The sequence below is a fragment of the Populus nigra genome, chromosome 3, assembly GCF_951802175.1.
Source record: "Populus nigra chromosome 3, ddPopNigr1.1, whole genome shotgun sequence".
Taxonomy (NCBI): domain Eukaryota; kingdom Viridiplantae; phylum Streptophyta; class Magnoliopsida; order Malpighiales; family Salicaceae; genus Populus; species Populus nigra.
Genome location: NC_084854.1, coordinates 5,468,581 through 5,483,294, shown reverse-complemented (window position 1 = coordinate 5,483,294; position 14,714 = coordinate 5,468,581). Strand labels below are relative to the sequence as shown.

General features: G+C 32.7%; 2 protein-coding genes and 1 long non-coding RNA gene across 3 annotated transcripts; 1 reads left to right on the top strand and 2 right to left on the bottom strand.

The window, feature by feature from the left end:
• Positions 1-2,288: 2,288 nt before the first annotated feature.
• On the bottom strand, positions 2,289-3,416 carry LOC133690180 (uncharacterized). The gene is made up of 2 exons (XR_009841396.1): positions 3,280-3,416; positions 2,289-2,775 (listed from the first exon to the last, which is right to left on the bottom strand). It is a non-coding gene; the product is annotated as an uncharacterized LOC133690180 (long non-coding RNA).
• Positions 3,398-8,642, top strand: LOC133690179 (uncharacterized). The gene is made up of 3 exons (XM_062110399.1): positions 3,398-4,356; positions 7,501-7,669; positions 8,021-8,642. The coding sequence occupies exons 1-3, from the start codon at positions 3,556-3,558 to the stop codon at positions 8,485-8,487; spliced, it is 1,437 nt and encodes a 478-aa protein (XP_061966383.1). The 5' UTR covers positions 3,398-3,555; the 3' UTR covers positions 8,488-8,642.
• A 2,076-nt stretch (positions 8,643-10,718) lies between these two features.
• On the bottom strand, positions 10,719-11,093 carry LOC133688418 (auxin-responsive protein SAUR15). Its single transcript, XM_062107898.1, has one exon. It carries the CDS (start codon positions 11,091-11,093, stop codon positions 10,719-10,721), a length of 375 nt encoding a protein of 124 aa, XP_061963882.1.
• Positions 11,094-14,714: the final 3,621 nt, after the last annotated feature.

The window sequence follows — 14,714 nt, the reverse complement described above, 5'->3', positions numbered from 1 at the left end:
TGATTAGAACTATTATCTATATATTTCATGCTTATTTTAATATACATTTACTCCATATCAACCTTTTGATCTATTCTTAACTCCACATTTCACTTCTACATTGTTTGAAGCTTTTTTATGATTTATTTAGCAGTTTTTTGAGAATATATATATATATATATATATATATATATATATATATATATATAATTGAATATTAATTCTGTACAAATAAACAAGTTATATTAAAATTGTACAGTACAAATTAACATATGCAAATTCTTTTAAGCATAATTAATTATTCTATATTTCAGACCAACAATTTAGCTTTAAGTAGTTCGTTGGCTAGTAGATAATTGAATGGAAAAACATAAGCACTCTCAAAATCCATGTTAAACACAAACAAACTTTCCATGTTAAATCTTCATACAAAGTAATTAAGTATGGGTCTCATAAGTTAAATGATTAGACTTTGATAAAATAAAAAAAAATTAAGAAACAGATAAAAATTAATATATTTAATTTCACAACATAAAATATTTATTCAGTTGTATACAACTGAATTTATTTATTAAAATTAATTTTTTGATCAAACAATAATATAAATAAATATACATATGAAATTTATTGAATAAAATAAAAGAGAAAAAATATCATAAAAAACTGCACATATTAGAAATATTATCTAAAAATAAATATTTTTATTTTTAAAAATAAAATTTATCTATATAAAACATAAAATAAAATTCATAGATTAATCAAAATAATATATTTAAAAACTAAAAAAATAGAAAATAATTTTAAGAAAATCTCTATTAAAAAAACCAAATAAGCAAAATAAAAAATTCATAAAGGAGGGATATTAATAAGAAAATGTCATTTTTTTCTTCTAAGAATATAAAAGTAATTTCACTGTATTGAGTAGCAATGAGTTGTAAATTGAGCCAGGTGCATTGTGATTTCCTTACAAGTTTTAGGGCTCGTTTGGGAATGCGGTTGCGACTGTGTTTGTAAAAAATTTTAATTTTTTTTGTTAAAATTTAATATGATTTATATGTTTTGGATCATTTTGATGTGTTGATATTAAAAATGATTTTTAAAAATAAAAAAACATCATTAACATGTATTTTAACACAAAAAATTATTTAAAAAACACCCACAATCACACTGCCAAACACGCTACTAGAGTTCTTGTTAACGCCTTAGTTTTACAGCTTTTACACTTAGTGGCCGTTTGGTAACGTGGTTGCGGGTGAGGTTCACCCGCAACCACGTTAATAAGCGTTTGGTAATTAAAATGAAAGTACTTTCAGTGGGTAGGACCCACATGGCACCGCTGGTTTAGGAGAAGCATTTTGCTGCTTCTCGTCTGGAAAAACAGCTACAGTGGAGCATGGCTCCACTGTAGCTGTTCACTAAAGTGCACAGTTTATTATTTTTTTAAAAAAAAAAAATTCAAAAAACATGAATTAATTCACTCACGTGAAAAGTTTCACTGTTTCTTTTTTTTTTTCTTGAAAAACCAGTATAGTTAAATGATTTCACTCATACTATTCACGTGAACGTGAACAATATTTTTGAATTTTTTTTAAATTAGCTTAAGATGAATTAAATTTACTTGTACTGTAATCTCAATTTTTATAAATGATAATATTTTACCTAATTTTATTGCACGCTCAAAATGTTTTAGAAAACTGTAGTTCTTGTCAAATGAATTTTGTACGTAATGAAATTGTAAATTTTTTTTTAAAAAAATTGACTTTTACTAAAAAAAAAACTAGTATTTAATATTATTTAATAACACTACATAAATTAGAAGGATATCGCATAATAACGTAACATTTATGGAATTTGATCGCAATTCCAATTATGTTCTTGACGGGTCCGACCCAGTTAAAAAAAATCAGTTTTTATTTTTATTTTAATTGTGTTTTATTCAAAAAATTAGAAGGAGATCGCTTGATGACGTAACAAAAACTTCAGTTTTTGTTGTTGCGCGCTTAAGAAACCATGAAAAATATAGTCCTTATTTGATAGATTTATTTCGTATGTGATGACATTGCACATAGTTTAATGAAATAATAAAAAATATTTGATATCAATATTATTTATTTCATGATGTAATAACAGTAGTTAAATCTACAATATTTAAATTAAAAATCATTCATATATATATATATATATATATATATATTTTATAACCTCAATTTGAAAAATATTTTTTTAACCAAACACATTAAACTACTTTTTGTTCAACCTCAATTTCAACCACAGTTTTAACCAAACACCTATTTTTTCAAACCAACCTCAACTAAAAGTACTTTTTATAAAATAACTTTTTTAAAACCACAACCACAACAGCAACCTCAATACTAAACACACTCTTACACTACCACCCAAATTATTGCTTCTGGCCAGGATTTTATCACTCTGCTACTCTGAACACACATGAAATGAAAGGAGGAGAGAAGCTGCGGGAGATGGCCAAAAAAATCTACTCGGCATTTGCGAACAGCAAGAACTGCAACAGACACTTTTTAGACATGGCTGATCTCAACTTCCTTAAGGCTATTGATAATCCTGGATTGACACCATCATCTTCTCTAAGAACAGCTTTATTATCAGTGTTTGAACTTTGAAGAGCCAGTAATAGATGATTATGGTGGCTTGCAAGAAGAAGTAGGAGTCGAGGACTACATGGGGTGCGCCTCTGCTCATGGTATAGGACCTTCAATTGCAATTTTTGACAGAGTCAGAGATGGACGGCTGGATTGCGTCTGTGTGTATCCATCACCACTGCATTCAAGGGAGCAAATGCAGGAGTTCATTGACAGCATGAAGAGTGTTCCTGTGGCCTAATTTCAAGCATGGAGACTTGTGTGTGTGTGTGTGTGTGTGTGTTTTAACTTGTATTATATCGTGTATATAAGATTTTGAACAATATTTGAACATTAATTAAAAATCAATTTAGCAAAATCAGAGAAATATTAAAAAATATTTCCATGACAGTTTCAAACATGTTGAGGCTGCATTTTGTGTCCCTAAGCCAATCGGTATAGTTCCTTTCATGGAAATTAAAAACAGCATTGCATCTCTAGGTAGTGTCGAAGAGTAGAGAAAGGTTATTTTTTAAAGTGTTTTATATTTAAAATATATAAAAATAATATTTTTTATTTTTAAAAATTTATTTTTAATATTAATAGAACAAAACAATTTAAAAATATTAAAAAAAATAATTTCAAATAAACACACAAAATGAGATCAAGTACAGAAAAGGAAATATCAAATATCAATCCAAACCTTGACGAAATCCAGGAGATTAGGTTTCCTATCTCTTTCCTTACAGATGAAGGGGGCACAATTCCAATCACATGTACAATAATAACACAACCCTCATAATTTTCCTCGGACATATGTGGGCATTGGTCTGGCCCGTCCATCAAACAATCACACGTGTTATCTTGCACACTCAATTTCTCTCAGGCTTTTTAGCTAAGCCAAGGAGGAGGCTTCTCCCATTTGCCATTTCTTCCTCCTTGTCTAAGACCAAAACCCAGCAGTCCCCGCTAATTCAACATGCCTAACCATGGCCAAGACCAATTAGACCCGAACCCACAAGCACCAGAGCCCAAGGCTCGACCAGTTGGCGCCACTGAGTACAGTTGGTGCAGATCAGTCCCTCTTGGCACAGGCATCACGGTCTTGGCTCTCCTCTTATCAAAACAACCCGATATCCATCTTCTTCAAACCACCCTCGACAAACTACAAAACTCCCGTCCTCTGCTCCGTACTAAGCTCCGTTTCAATTCCACCACCAACACCTTCTCCTTTATCACTCCACCCGCTCCTCACGTCCAAATCCAACCGTTCGATCTTTCATCGACGGCTGACATAATCTCCAACAGCGACCAAAACATAGACCCTTACCACATTATTTTAGAGCACGAACTGAACAAGAATTCGTGGTCAGCATATCTTGACCAATCATCAGACGCAGAAACCAACGTGTTTTTTATTACTCTTTACACGTTGAGCGAAAACCGTTGGGCGGTGGTCCTCCGGCTGCACACGTCAACATGCGACCGTGCGGCAGCGGTAGGGTTGTTGAGAGAACTGTTGGTTCTGATGGGTGGGGAAAATCAAGGAGGGATAGCCAAGGAATATGAGAATGAAGTGGAGGTTAGTTTGGGAATTGAAGATTATATCCCGAGTGGGAAGGGTAACAAGCCCTTTTGGGCGCGTGGAATAGACATGCTTGGATATTCTTTGAATTCGTTTAGGTTGTCCAATTTGGATTTTGTAGATGCTGATTCTCCCAGAGGCTCTCAAGTGGTGAGGCTTCAAATGAACTCCGATGATACCCAAAAGCTTCTTGAGGTAAGTGGCCGCTTTGTCTTCACGTTATTACATTTATCTGCCCATGATTGTCTGTTTGTGATGCTTTCATATAATATATTTCACTCAAATGTTTGAATCGTTTTTTTTATATTATTTGAATTTGACTGAAAATAAATTTGATTAAATGTGATGTACTCCATCTAGGAAATAGGAATCGAATCTTTTAAAAAACAAATATCACAACGAATACCTTTATTACAAAAATAATTTTTTTTTCTAAAATTCTATTCTTAAAATAGGGATTATAATTGCTTCCATTGATTAAATATTAGTAGGCTGTCCAAATGCAATAAATCCATTTATTTATTTTTATTAAAACTATAAGGTTATGTTTGTTTTTATAATCTGCTTTTAAAAAATTTTGATTTTTTAATTAATTTTTTTTGACAGGGAGATAATAAAAATAAATTTAAAAAAATAAAAAAATTACTTTAATATATTTATAAATGAAAAATATCTCTTCACTCACATCAAATATTTTAATTGTCAATTCTTCTTTTGCATGTTGTTTTAGAGTTTATTTTTTTATTTTGATAGATATTATTGTTTAAAATATTTTTTTAGAAATATATTAAAATAATATTTTTTATTTTTTAAATTTATTTTATATTAATATTAAAATAAAAAAAATTAATTCAAAATAAAAAACATTTTTTTTTCCAAAAATACTGTTAAATCCTTATAATATATATATATATATATTATTACATGCAAGAAATTATTAATTGCTTTTAATAAAGTGGGCCCAGTTAGCCGTAGAAATTAGACAAAATGATCTGTGTAGGCCCTCTCGCATTCAAGGCAACAGAGAGGGGCTCGGGTCTCTAAGCTCAAGTTCTCAACTTGAAAAGGATGTATGGATAGGACTCAGCCTTAAGGCCAGCACTTACGTAATATCCTTGTGCAATTACGAAATTAGAGACCCGACTGATTAACTTATTATGTTTTTAGATTGTTTCAATGGAAAAATTAATTTTTAAAAAATAAAAAAAATATTAATTTAATATATTTTTAAATAAAAAATATTTTAAAAAATAATCGCGACCATCCTCTCGAATACCCTACATTATGCATGGCACATTAAGTTCCTATCCGAGTCCTAGGTTGGGACACCTTCATTTGGCTGCTAAAAATGAATGGCAGTAAGGCATAATCTGATCGATATCATTGTCCTCTGATCTGTCATTGTTTGGGGAGCTACTACATGAAATTGGTTTAGTTGTTTACCTTCAGATGCAATTTGTGGCAGGGGTGCGACTGTGTGGTTGGTTAGAAACAAAAAACTGAACTGAACCGTCATCATTTGGTTTGGTAACTTGATTTTCATTAGTTTTTCTTCAAAAATTCATAAAAAATGAAAATTCTAAATCAAGAAACATTTGTATTTATTCTTACAAGCCCCCAATTCAGGTTTCTGACCCGGACTTTGCCCGGGATCGATCCTCAAATTAGATTTTAAAATTATGATTATAATTATTTTTATCTTTAAATGTTTTAAATAAATAATTTTAGAATTGAAAGTTTTTTACAATGATATTTTAGAAATAAATAATAATAAATATTATCTCTCGAAACATGTTCTCTTTGTACTTCCTGTTTTTGAAATAAAAAAACTTACTCCAAAATTATCTTAGAGATAAATTTATTTTTATCTTTTTTTTAACTAAATATATTTTTGTTTCTACTATTTCTGTTCTTTCAAATTGGCCCTTATCAGGGCTATTTAAATAAGATTAGGAAATTAAAGTGGTAGGCATAATTTGAAGTCTTAAGTTTAGTCTTTGGCGGCTCAACAATCACCTCGAATTGGTCCCCAAATTTTCTTCTTTTTTTTTCTAACCGCACCCTCATTTCTTGTAATTGCAATTTCTATTCAATAAAATTCATTCAATTCAGTTCTTTCAATAAAGAATTTACAATTTCTGTAACTCAATTCCACAATTACAAATTCAGATTGTTACACCCAATTCCACAGTTACAGATTCAAGACTGTTACATTGCTTGAGTCAAAAACATATTGAAACTTAATAGAGATATAGCTAGAACTTCCTTAAGCATCTGCATTGGAATGGACTCTCCGCTTTTCTTTGGCATGCATGTGGCATCCTTATTCCTTTAGGTCTTCTAATTTAAAGCTTGGCCCTCAGAGAGTGTATGATGCTGGCTTAGGTCAAATGAGAAAATGTTTAATGTTATTTGGAAGGAGAACTGCTATTGGGAAATTAGTCTAATGATTTGATGGAAATTTAATGTGGTTTATTTCTTAACAAGGAAGCCTGTTAGGGGTCCCTTGCCTGGATAAAACCGTTTTGTCTTATTAGCTACCCCTAATCTGTTCCAAGATATTGTCTTGTGGCTTTGGTTCTGTCTCTTCCAAAGACAGACAGTTGCTGTGGAGTCTGAAGGAGATTATTCTTGCATCTTCTGCAGACAAGCTATTGAATTTAGAGACCACTTGTCTTATGATTGTTATCTTTCCTGAAGGATTTGGAGGTTCATTTTAACACCATGTTTGGTTCTTGCACATGTTGATTCTTAGAATGATCAGTTCCAGCAACTTATTTCTACATTGAAGAGGAAAACAATTCAAGTGTTTAATTCTTAAGTTAGCATGGGCAGATCAAGTCAAGTGTGGTTAGTTAGTATGGAATGATGAATCCATAACCATCTTTCTCATACTGAGAAGCATTTTCAAAGGGAGAACTATTTTTGCTGCAAGATTAAGACTGTATAGCCTTGGATGTAAAAATAATGCTGAAAGCATATGCTTCTGTAATAAATTGGCAAATACCCGACAGTCGCAGCCATCTTTAAGAATAGAGGTGAACACGATCAAATTTTATAGTGTTCTGTTTCTGTTTTGTTTTGTATACTTTCTTTAGATAGGCAATGTGGTTTTCGTAGTCCTTCAATTCTCGAGAACGATTTAAATAAACGATTCTGGACATAAGCTGGACAGTTTAGATGTGATAGATCTAGTCTTATATTGGTGATGCATATCAGCTCTTGAAATGGAAAAGGCCTAACCACTCTTAAATCACGTAAGGCAGAGCTGCAAGTTAGTACCAAAGCTTTAGAAGTTACCCTCGAGTGACCACTGGAATTATGACTCTTATTTTACAGGGTTGCATGTCAAGAGGGATTAAACTTAGTGGAGCCTTGGCTGCTGCTGGTTTAATTGCAGCACAATCCACTAAAGACCTTCCTGATCATCAGACGGAGAAGTATGCTGTTGTAACCCTCATCGACTGCCGCTCCATTCTTGACCCAGTTCTCAGTAGTGATCATATCGGTATGCATTGTATATTATACACACACTTTATAAGCCATTTTTACCTTCAGTAATGTCGTTTACACATAAAATTTCTTTAAATATGTGAACAGATTTTTAATTCAATTGGTCAGGCAGTGCCTCATATTTTCAGGTATATATACTGGGAAATAAGAGGGTCCATTCGTTGTGTGTGTTTAATGGCTGTTGCAATGTTTTCCTCGTTCAAAAAGTTAGAACTAGTTTTGTATGATTCAAGTTCTCCTTAACTAGAGATTGGCTGTGCGAATTTGGATATGCAAGCAAGGGACAATAATTTTTTGATGACAGTATAATATTTTTGCCTTGATGCCAGTAACCTGATTATTTCAGGATTTTATCACTCTGCCATGTTAAATACACATGACGTAAGTGGAGGTGTAATGCTATGGGATCTAGCAAAAAGGTGCTACATGGCCTATACGAATGCGAAGAACAATAACAAGCATTTCACAGACATGGGTGACCTGAACTTCCTCATGTGCAAGGCAATCGAAAATCCAGGTTTAACTCCATCCTCATCGATGAGGACTGCCTTCATTTCAGTATTTGAGGACCCTGTCATTGATGATACTAATGAAATGCATGGAAAAGTGGGAGTCGAGGATTATGTAGGGTGCTCTTCAGTTCATGGCGTGGGCCCTTCCGTTGCCATATTTGACACCATAAGAGATGGACGGTTGGATTGTGCATGTGTGTATCCATCACCATTGCATTCAAGGGATCAAATGCAGAAGTTGATTGATGATATGAAGAGAATTCTTGTTGATGGTTGTGGCAGTGTGGAGAGTGAGAGCTAGTTTTTCTCTCTGTCAGAGTCTTATTGGAGATGAACTAGTGCTGTTTACTTTATGCGTTCCGTCCATCATTTTTTCTATGGGGCAGACCATTTCATTGCCCAGAGCAACCATGTAATGAAGCGTTTGAAATGAGAAACTGCTTATTAATGCATCAATCATGGATTTACTTGGCAACTAAAATTATGATAGCTTTAATACAGGCCAGGTCTGGCAAGTAACTAAGCAGACTACTTAAGTTTTTAGGCTCGAGGCTCCATGTATAAGCACTCGGCCGCTCGCCTTGGGTTTGCTCAATTGACACAAGCTGTCCATTAACTCACAGACTGCAAATGATTTCTCACTAGGTGAACAATCCATCTCCAACTTTAGCTGCCCAAAGTTAAAATGGCATTCCCTTAGACTATTATAAACTGGTTTTTGAGACAAGATTTTCCATGGACTTGAATACATAGAAACTCGAAATGGATGTTGAGATTTTCTTAAACATGCCTTTGTTCAAAGTTATTTATTCTCTTTCAAAAAAAAAATTTCAAAAATTTAATTTTTTTTACTTTAAATTATTTTTTATATATATTTTCAGATGTTTTGATATATTGTTATAAAAAATAATTTAAAAAAATAAAATAATATTATTTTTATGCATTTTCATATAAAAAAACATTTGAAAAACAACCTTTATTATACTTTTAAACACTCTTAAATCAACATATTGATTTTGGACCCTGATTAGATTTCATAAGTAACTGGTTAATCCATAGATGAATCCGATCATATGGTTTTGAAACATTGGGATGGCATATTCTAAAACATTCGTGCCTTTGAGTAAGCAGCCAGCACAGAACCGGGCAGCATCTGCTTGAACTGCTTTCATCTTGCTTATCCAGTCTTAGATCGATTAACTACTATATTCACAATAAACAAAACAGTCCATTGTTTGACAGTTATAATGATTATTAGTTGCTGGAATTCATAAAAAAAATAAAGCGTTCCCTTGTTTTGAATCGATGTTTAGTGGAGTTAATGTACCTAATTCGGAGACTTGTTAATTTTATGCATAAAAATGGTATCCTTGTCATTTTGTTCATGACCAAGAGATTCAATATTTTACCAAACACTCGTAATTTAGAAGAAATACTCCCTTTCTACAATATATATACCAGGTTACAATGAAGAACATGTTGCCTTTCATCTTTCCTTCATCAAATAAACTACATATTTATATGCTCGAGGATTAGGTGATAAGTGGCATATATACTCCTTTATCACTTTGGATTGTATCTAAAAAGAGGTATTTGTAAGATAATTTTTTTTCTTGAATATATTAGTTCGGGTATAGATTATTTATTTTTATTTTTTTTTTATTTATGTGGGGTGTCCGGATCAGCTTGTGCGCACCACGACTATTCCCCACGGCCCACTAGACATCCTGCAAGCCCAGGGGCAGGTTAGGCACCGCGGGGGTGACAAGCGTGCACATAGAAGGTCGAACCCGGGACGGGGATGGAACAAGTCACACGGTTGACCACAGCAGCTAGACCCTCAAGTGCAGTTCGAATATAGATTATTCATTTAAGATGTGATTGCAGAGGTACGTTTAATTCAAAAACACCCTTGATCATTAAGATAGAAACAAAAATCTATATGTTTTTAGCTGCTCCACAGCTAGCTGATAGCGGTTGTTTTTATGAGATCAATTGAGATGGTCTGAGAAGCATCAGTAGTCTTTATGTACAATGCAGATCAGCCATTATTGGCTTAGAAGAAGAGCTAGAAAAACCAGAAATCAAAGGGCAGAATAGACAGGCATTGAGGGGGTTAATTTATAGAGATTAACAGGCAGCAAAGATCACATCACCTGGCTCTTCCTCCTATCCTGTTTTAAGTGTTTAGCTCTGGATGCAACTTTGGCAACGGAAGCAATATCTTTGTGCAACTGGCTAGCTGCTACATTGAGTCAACATCCAGAAACTCAAGCACAAGAGTTTAGATTTTTTCATCCATATATATATCTTACAGCTGTTACTTCATTACCACGCTAGAAACTCAGAATATTTTGTGATTCATTTATCACGATCAAAATTAGCCCAGCCGTGTTGGTAGAGCTGTGTAGTATCTACGACATGTAACTTCTATTCTATTACATCAAGGAACTACGAGCTCAAACCCAGAGCTTATAGGTACCTGATATAGTCAACAAGCACTTAATTTCTACTCTCTTTTTTTCTTCTCGTCTATAGAAACTCCTCAACCAAATTTCCAAAGTCAAACCTTCCGTTACAACATTCAACAGCATTGAGAACCTCTTGAAATGTGGAGACGTTGCATGGAACCACAAGCCTATTCCTTTGATCGAAACCAAACTCGTTATATGACTTCTCCAACAACATTTTGAAGAGTGGATGGGAGAGACAGCTTGTTGGCACCACAAACCTTTCCCTGTCTTCCCCTACATATATAGCAAAAAACCCTGTTGGGGTTGTGACCACATCATCAAAACTATGATCCCTTAGCAAGCATTCATGCTGTGATTGCTTGCACTCATTTCTACTGATATCTTTCACCTTCTTGGCAAGTTTCTTGAAAGAAACGATCTTTTTGCCCAACATTTTCTCTTTCCAGCTCTGCTATTCTTGATCTGCAAGGAAGAAAAGGAAAGGAGAGAGGTTGAAGAAGATAAGAGATGGTATGAGAGGTATAGGAGAAGTGGTCTATGGCTATTGCTTAGGGGGAAAGGTTTGGTGGGGAAGAATTTGTATTGTAGCTGGAGGGGAATGTCTCAAGAATCGGCCATCTTTTCCATTTTTAACTTTCAATTATTGACCATCTATGATTACAGGTTCGGTCTTTTAAAAGAAGTGTCTCGTTTATTTTGACTTGTCAACAGTAGTTCAGAGTCTTCCGACCAGTTAAAAACCTCAAGTACTTTGATTGAAGATGAATGATGGAATTCCACAAAGTTTTCAAGGGAATGGATTTTGTATTCCATGTATCTTGTCGGTCATCTCTTTCTGGCCCATCGATTACCACGAAAATAATGCAAGACCCGCCAGAAAGAATGATTGTATATATATAAATATTAATTAGTGGTGTATTTTCAAGCAACAAATTGCTTGGAAATCATTTTTGTGTTTGAACTGAACCTTATGCCAACCACACTGATTAATTTTTTTTAGTAATTAACAACGTGATTAACATGTACCAACCATCTCTACCTTGGAAAAGGAAAATTCAACCACTCCTGTCTTGTCTACCACCCTTCATGAAGTGGAGTCTTTATTCAGCCTTTGGAGAGTAAAATAAACCCTTGGATACTTACAAATTATTCCTTGCACCATATCCTAATAAGACCTAGCCAGTCGAAGTAATTAGAAGAACACCATTCTTTACCAGGGAGGGTGCAGTTATTGATTAACCAGTAGCTCTGTTAAAAATCTAGAGATTTGGGTCCTGTTCTTGCTGTTGTTTCAAGTGACTTGAAACCAAGTAGGCCTCAACTTGCACGAACTAAACAAGCCGGAGGGGGGGATCCGGCGGCAGTTGATGGTGGTGGGTGGCATGAAGTTGTTTAATAAGCTACATTATAGCTCAAATAAACCTTCCTTCACTTGAAATAGAATAAAATAGTAAAATATCAAATCATATTTTGGAGACAACGTGAGAGGGGGGGAGGGGGGGAGGCTTGTGAATGGGGACGTGTAGAGAGAGAAGGAGGCCGGCTTTGGCCGTGTCAAGTGGTGGAAGATACAAAGGGTTGGCGTGGTTGACATGAGAGATTCCTCCATCGGCAACAAGACAAAGCAGGCCTCGAGCCTTCATAGACTAGGGTGGGCCGGGCTAGTGGTTTGATGGGATTGCTGAATGGGACATTTACAAGAAGTTGACTCCGATAAATGATTACGTCAATACCATGCTTTTTTATGGGGCTTGGCCCAGCTGTGCCTCAGTGGCTCCATCAAGGCAATATTGTCAATGTCAACTCAGAAGGGTCCTCTTTTTTCTTTTTTTCCATCACAGTTTGCTTCTCAATTTTTCTTCGACTCTAACAAATGCGCTTGGGGTTTAAATAAAGATAAATATAAATTACAAAAATAAAGCAAACTTGATGGGCAAGAGATGATGAAAATCACAAACACGCAAAAACACTTAATTCGTCACTCGTGATAATTGCCTGCAATTATTTTGGCAACATAGGGTGATTGCAGTGATTATCATCCTAACTAATTCTTTCTCGAGCAGATTAAATCATAAAATAAACAATTATATTGATTAATGATTGCTACCCCTTTCTTTTCTTTTCTTTATATGTAATTTTGCACGATAAGTATATATTGATTCTTAATAATTCAACTCTTAATTTTAACAATTTTGATTTGGAGTGTTTTAAATTAACACTTTAATTATGAATTTAGAAAAATTATACCCCAATTTACACTATATTAAGAACCAATTGGAGTAAAATTTTTTATTATAAAAAAACTATAAAGATTTAATGTTTTACTGGACACAAAAACTCAAAATATTGTGAATTAATGTAGCTTAATAATGCTTTCACCATTTCCAAGAAAAAAAATCATTAAACTAGTCACGAGAGGTAGTACGATCTTTTATCAAGGTCTATTAGTCATTATTAGATTGATTAGGGATAAATTAGTCTTTCACATTTTAAAAAGTCAAATAAAAAGACTAAATTACCCTTAAGAGCAAGATTTTAAAGTTGGTGTCCGAGGTTTTTTTTTATATTTCCTTCCTAGTTTTTAATTATAATCAAGTTGATCGATAAACACCTTGGTATTTTAATAAATATTAAATATAATTAAAAAAACCATAAGTGGCTGTCATGTGTGGCACACTCGCCAATGTGTGGAGGCCTTCACTGTTTTTTATGGTGATAAGGCATATATCGATGGAAGATTGATGATATGGCTTTGATGGACTATTTTTTATTCTCTATCCTTGCCTGAGGTTTCACACTTGTCATTCTAAAAGTTAAATATATCATGTCAGTTTGTAGTTATATCAAATGTAATCATTATTTTTTTTAATTGTTATTTGTTTTGCTTTTAATGCTTTTTAAAATTGATTTTGTTTTTTTAATTTCATCGCTTAACGTTTGATTCATTTAATTTTCATGTTTAATTTGGTCATTATTTTTTATTGCTATTTTTTATTATTTTCTTGATTTTCTTGATTTTTAAATTTTGTTACCGATTATTTTATTTTATTTAATTTTTATATCAAATTTGGTATTCATTCTTTTGATTCTATATAATTTTCTTGATTTATTTATTTATTTATTTCATTCCTCGATATTTGAATGAATGATAATTTTAGTTCGCGATACTTTGTGTTTACTTTTTATGGGATAATCTTGGTCTCATGACATTGTTTTAAAGATTATCCTGATTTAAATTTTATCTTTTTTAGGTCATTTTCTGAAATTTATTTATTTTTTTCAATTTTATTAGTTGACATTAGGTTATTGGGCATTGAGCTTCATGTTTTTTTTGTTTTTATTTCTAAGGGGTTAACTAGATTTTATATCCTTCGTCGAGGGTTAGTCGAGCTAACCAGAGTTGAGTGGAATGTTTTTTTTCATCATTTTTTTTATTGATTTTATTTTTAAGTTTTGTCTTACATTGTTTAGCTTGCTTGAGAGTTGACATTTGTTGTCTTACTTAATTTTTTTTGTACAAGATTATCCTCGTCATGATGACTTGAGTCGGAATTTTTTATCCGTTTTTAAAACTAATTTTTGTTTTCAATTCATCATTTAGCGTTTGATTTGCTTGTAATTGAGCTTCATTTTTTTTTATCTTTTTCCTTATGAGGTTGTCCCGTTCTCATTCAATTTTTGATTTATTATTAAATAAAACTATTAAGATATTTTAAGAATTTTTAGAGGGTATTTTTTCATAATATTAACAAACATTTATCTTTTTTTATTATTCATTGTTTTTTTTTTCTCTCCAGATTGGTTTTTTTTTATGATTATATTATTAAATTAACCAAGTTTATTGGGTCCATTCATTTTAATGACTCGAGCCCCATATTTTTACTAATTCTTTAATAATATCATCATAATCGAGGTATTTTTTTTATGTTTGAAAAAAATTAACCAGTTTGTAGTGCAACCATTTATCTATTGTAATATAAAATACATTATATTATATAAAACACAAAAAAAATTGGTTTTTATTTGTGCACACCACTGTTTATCATTTCACATT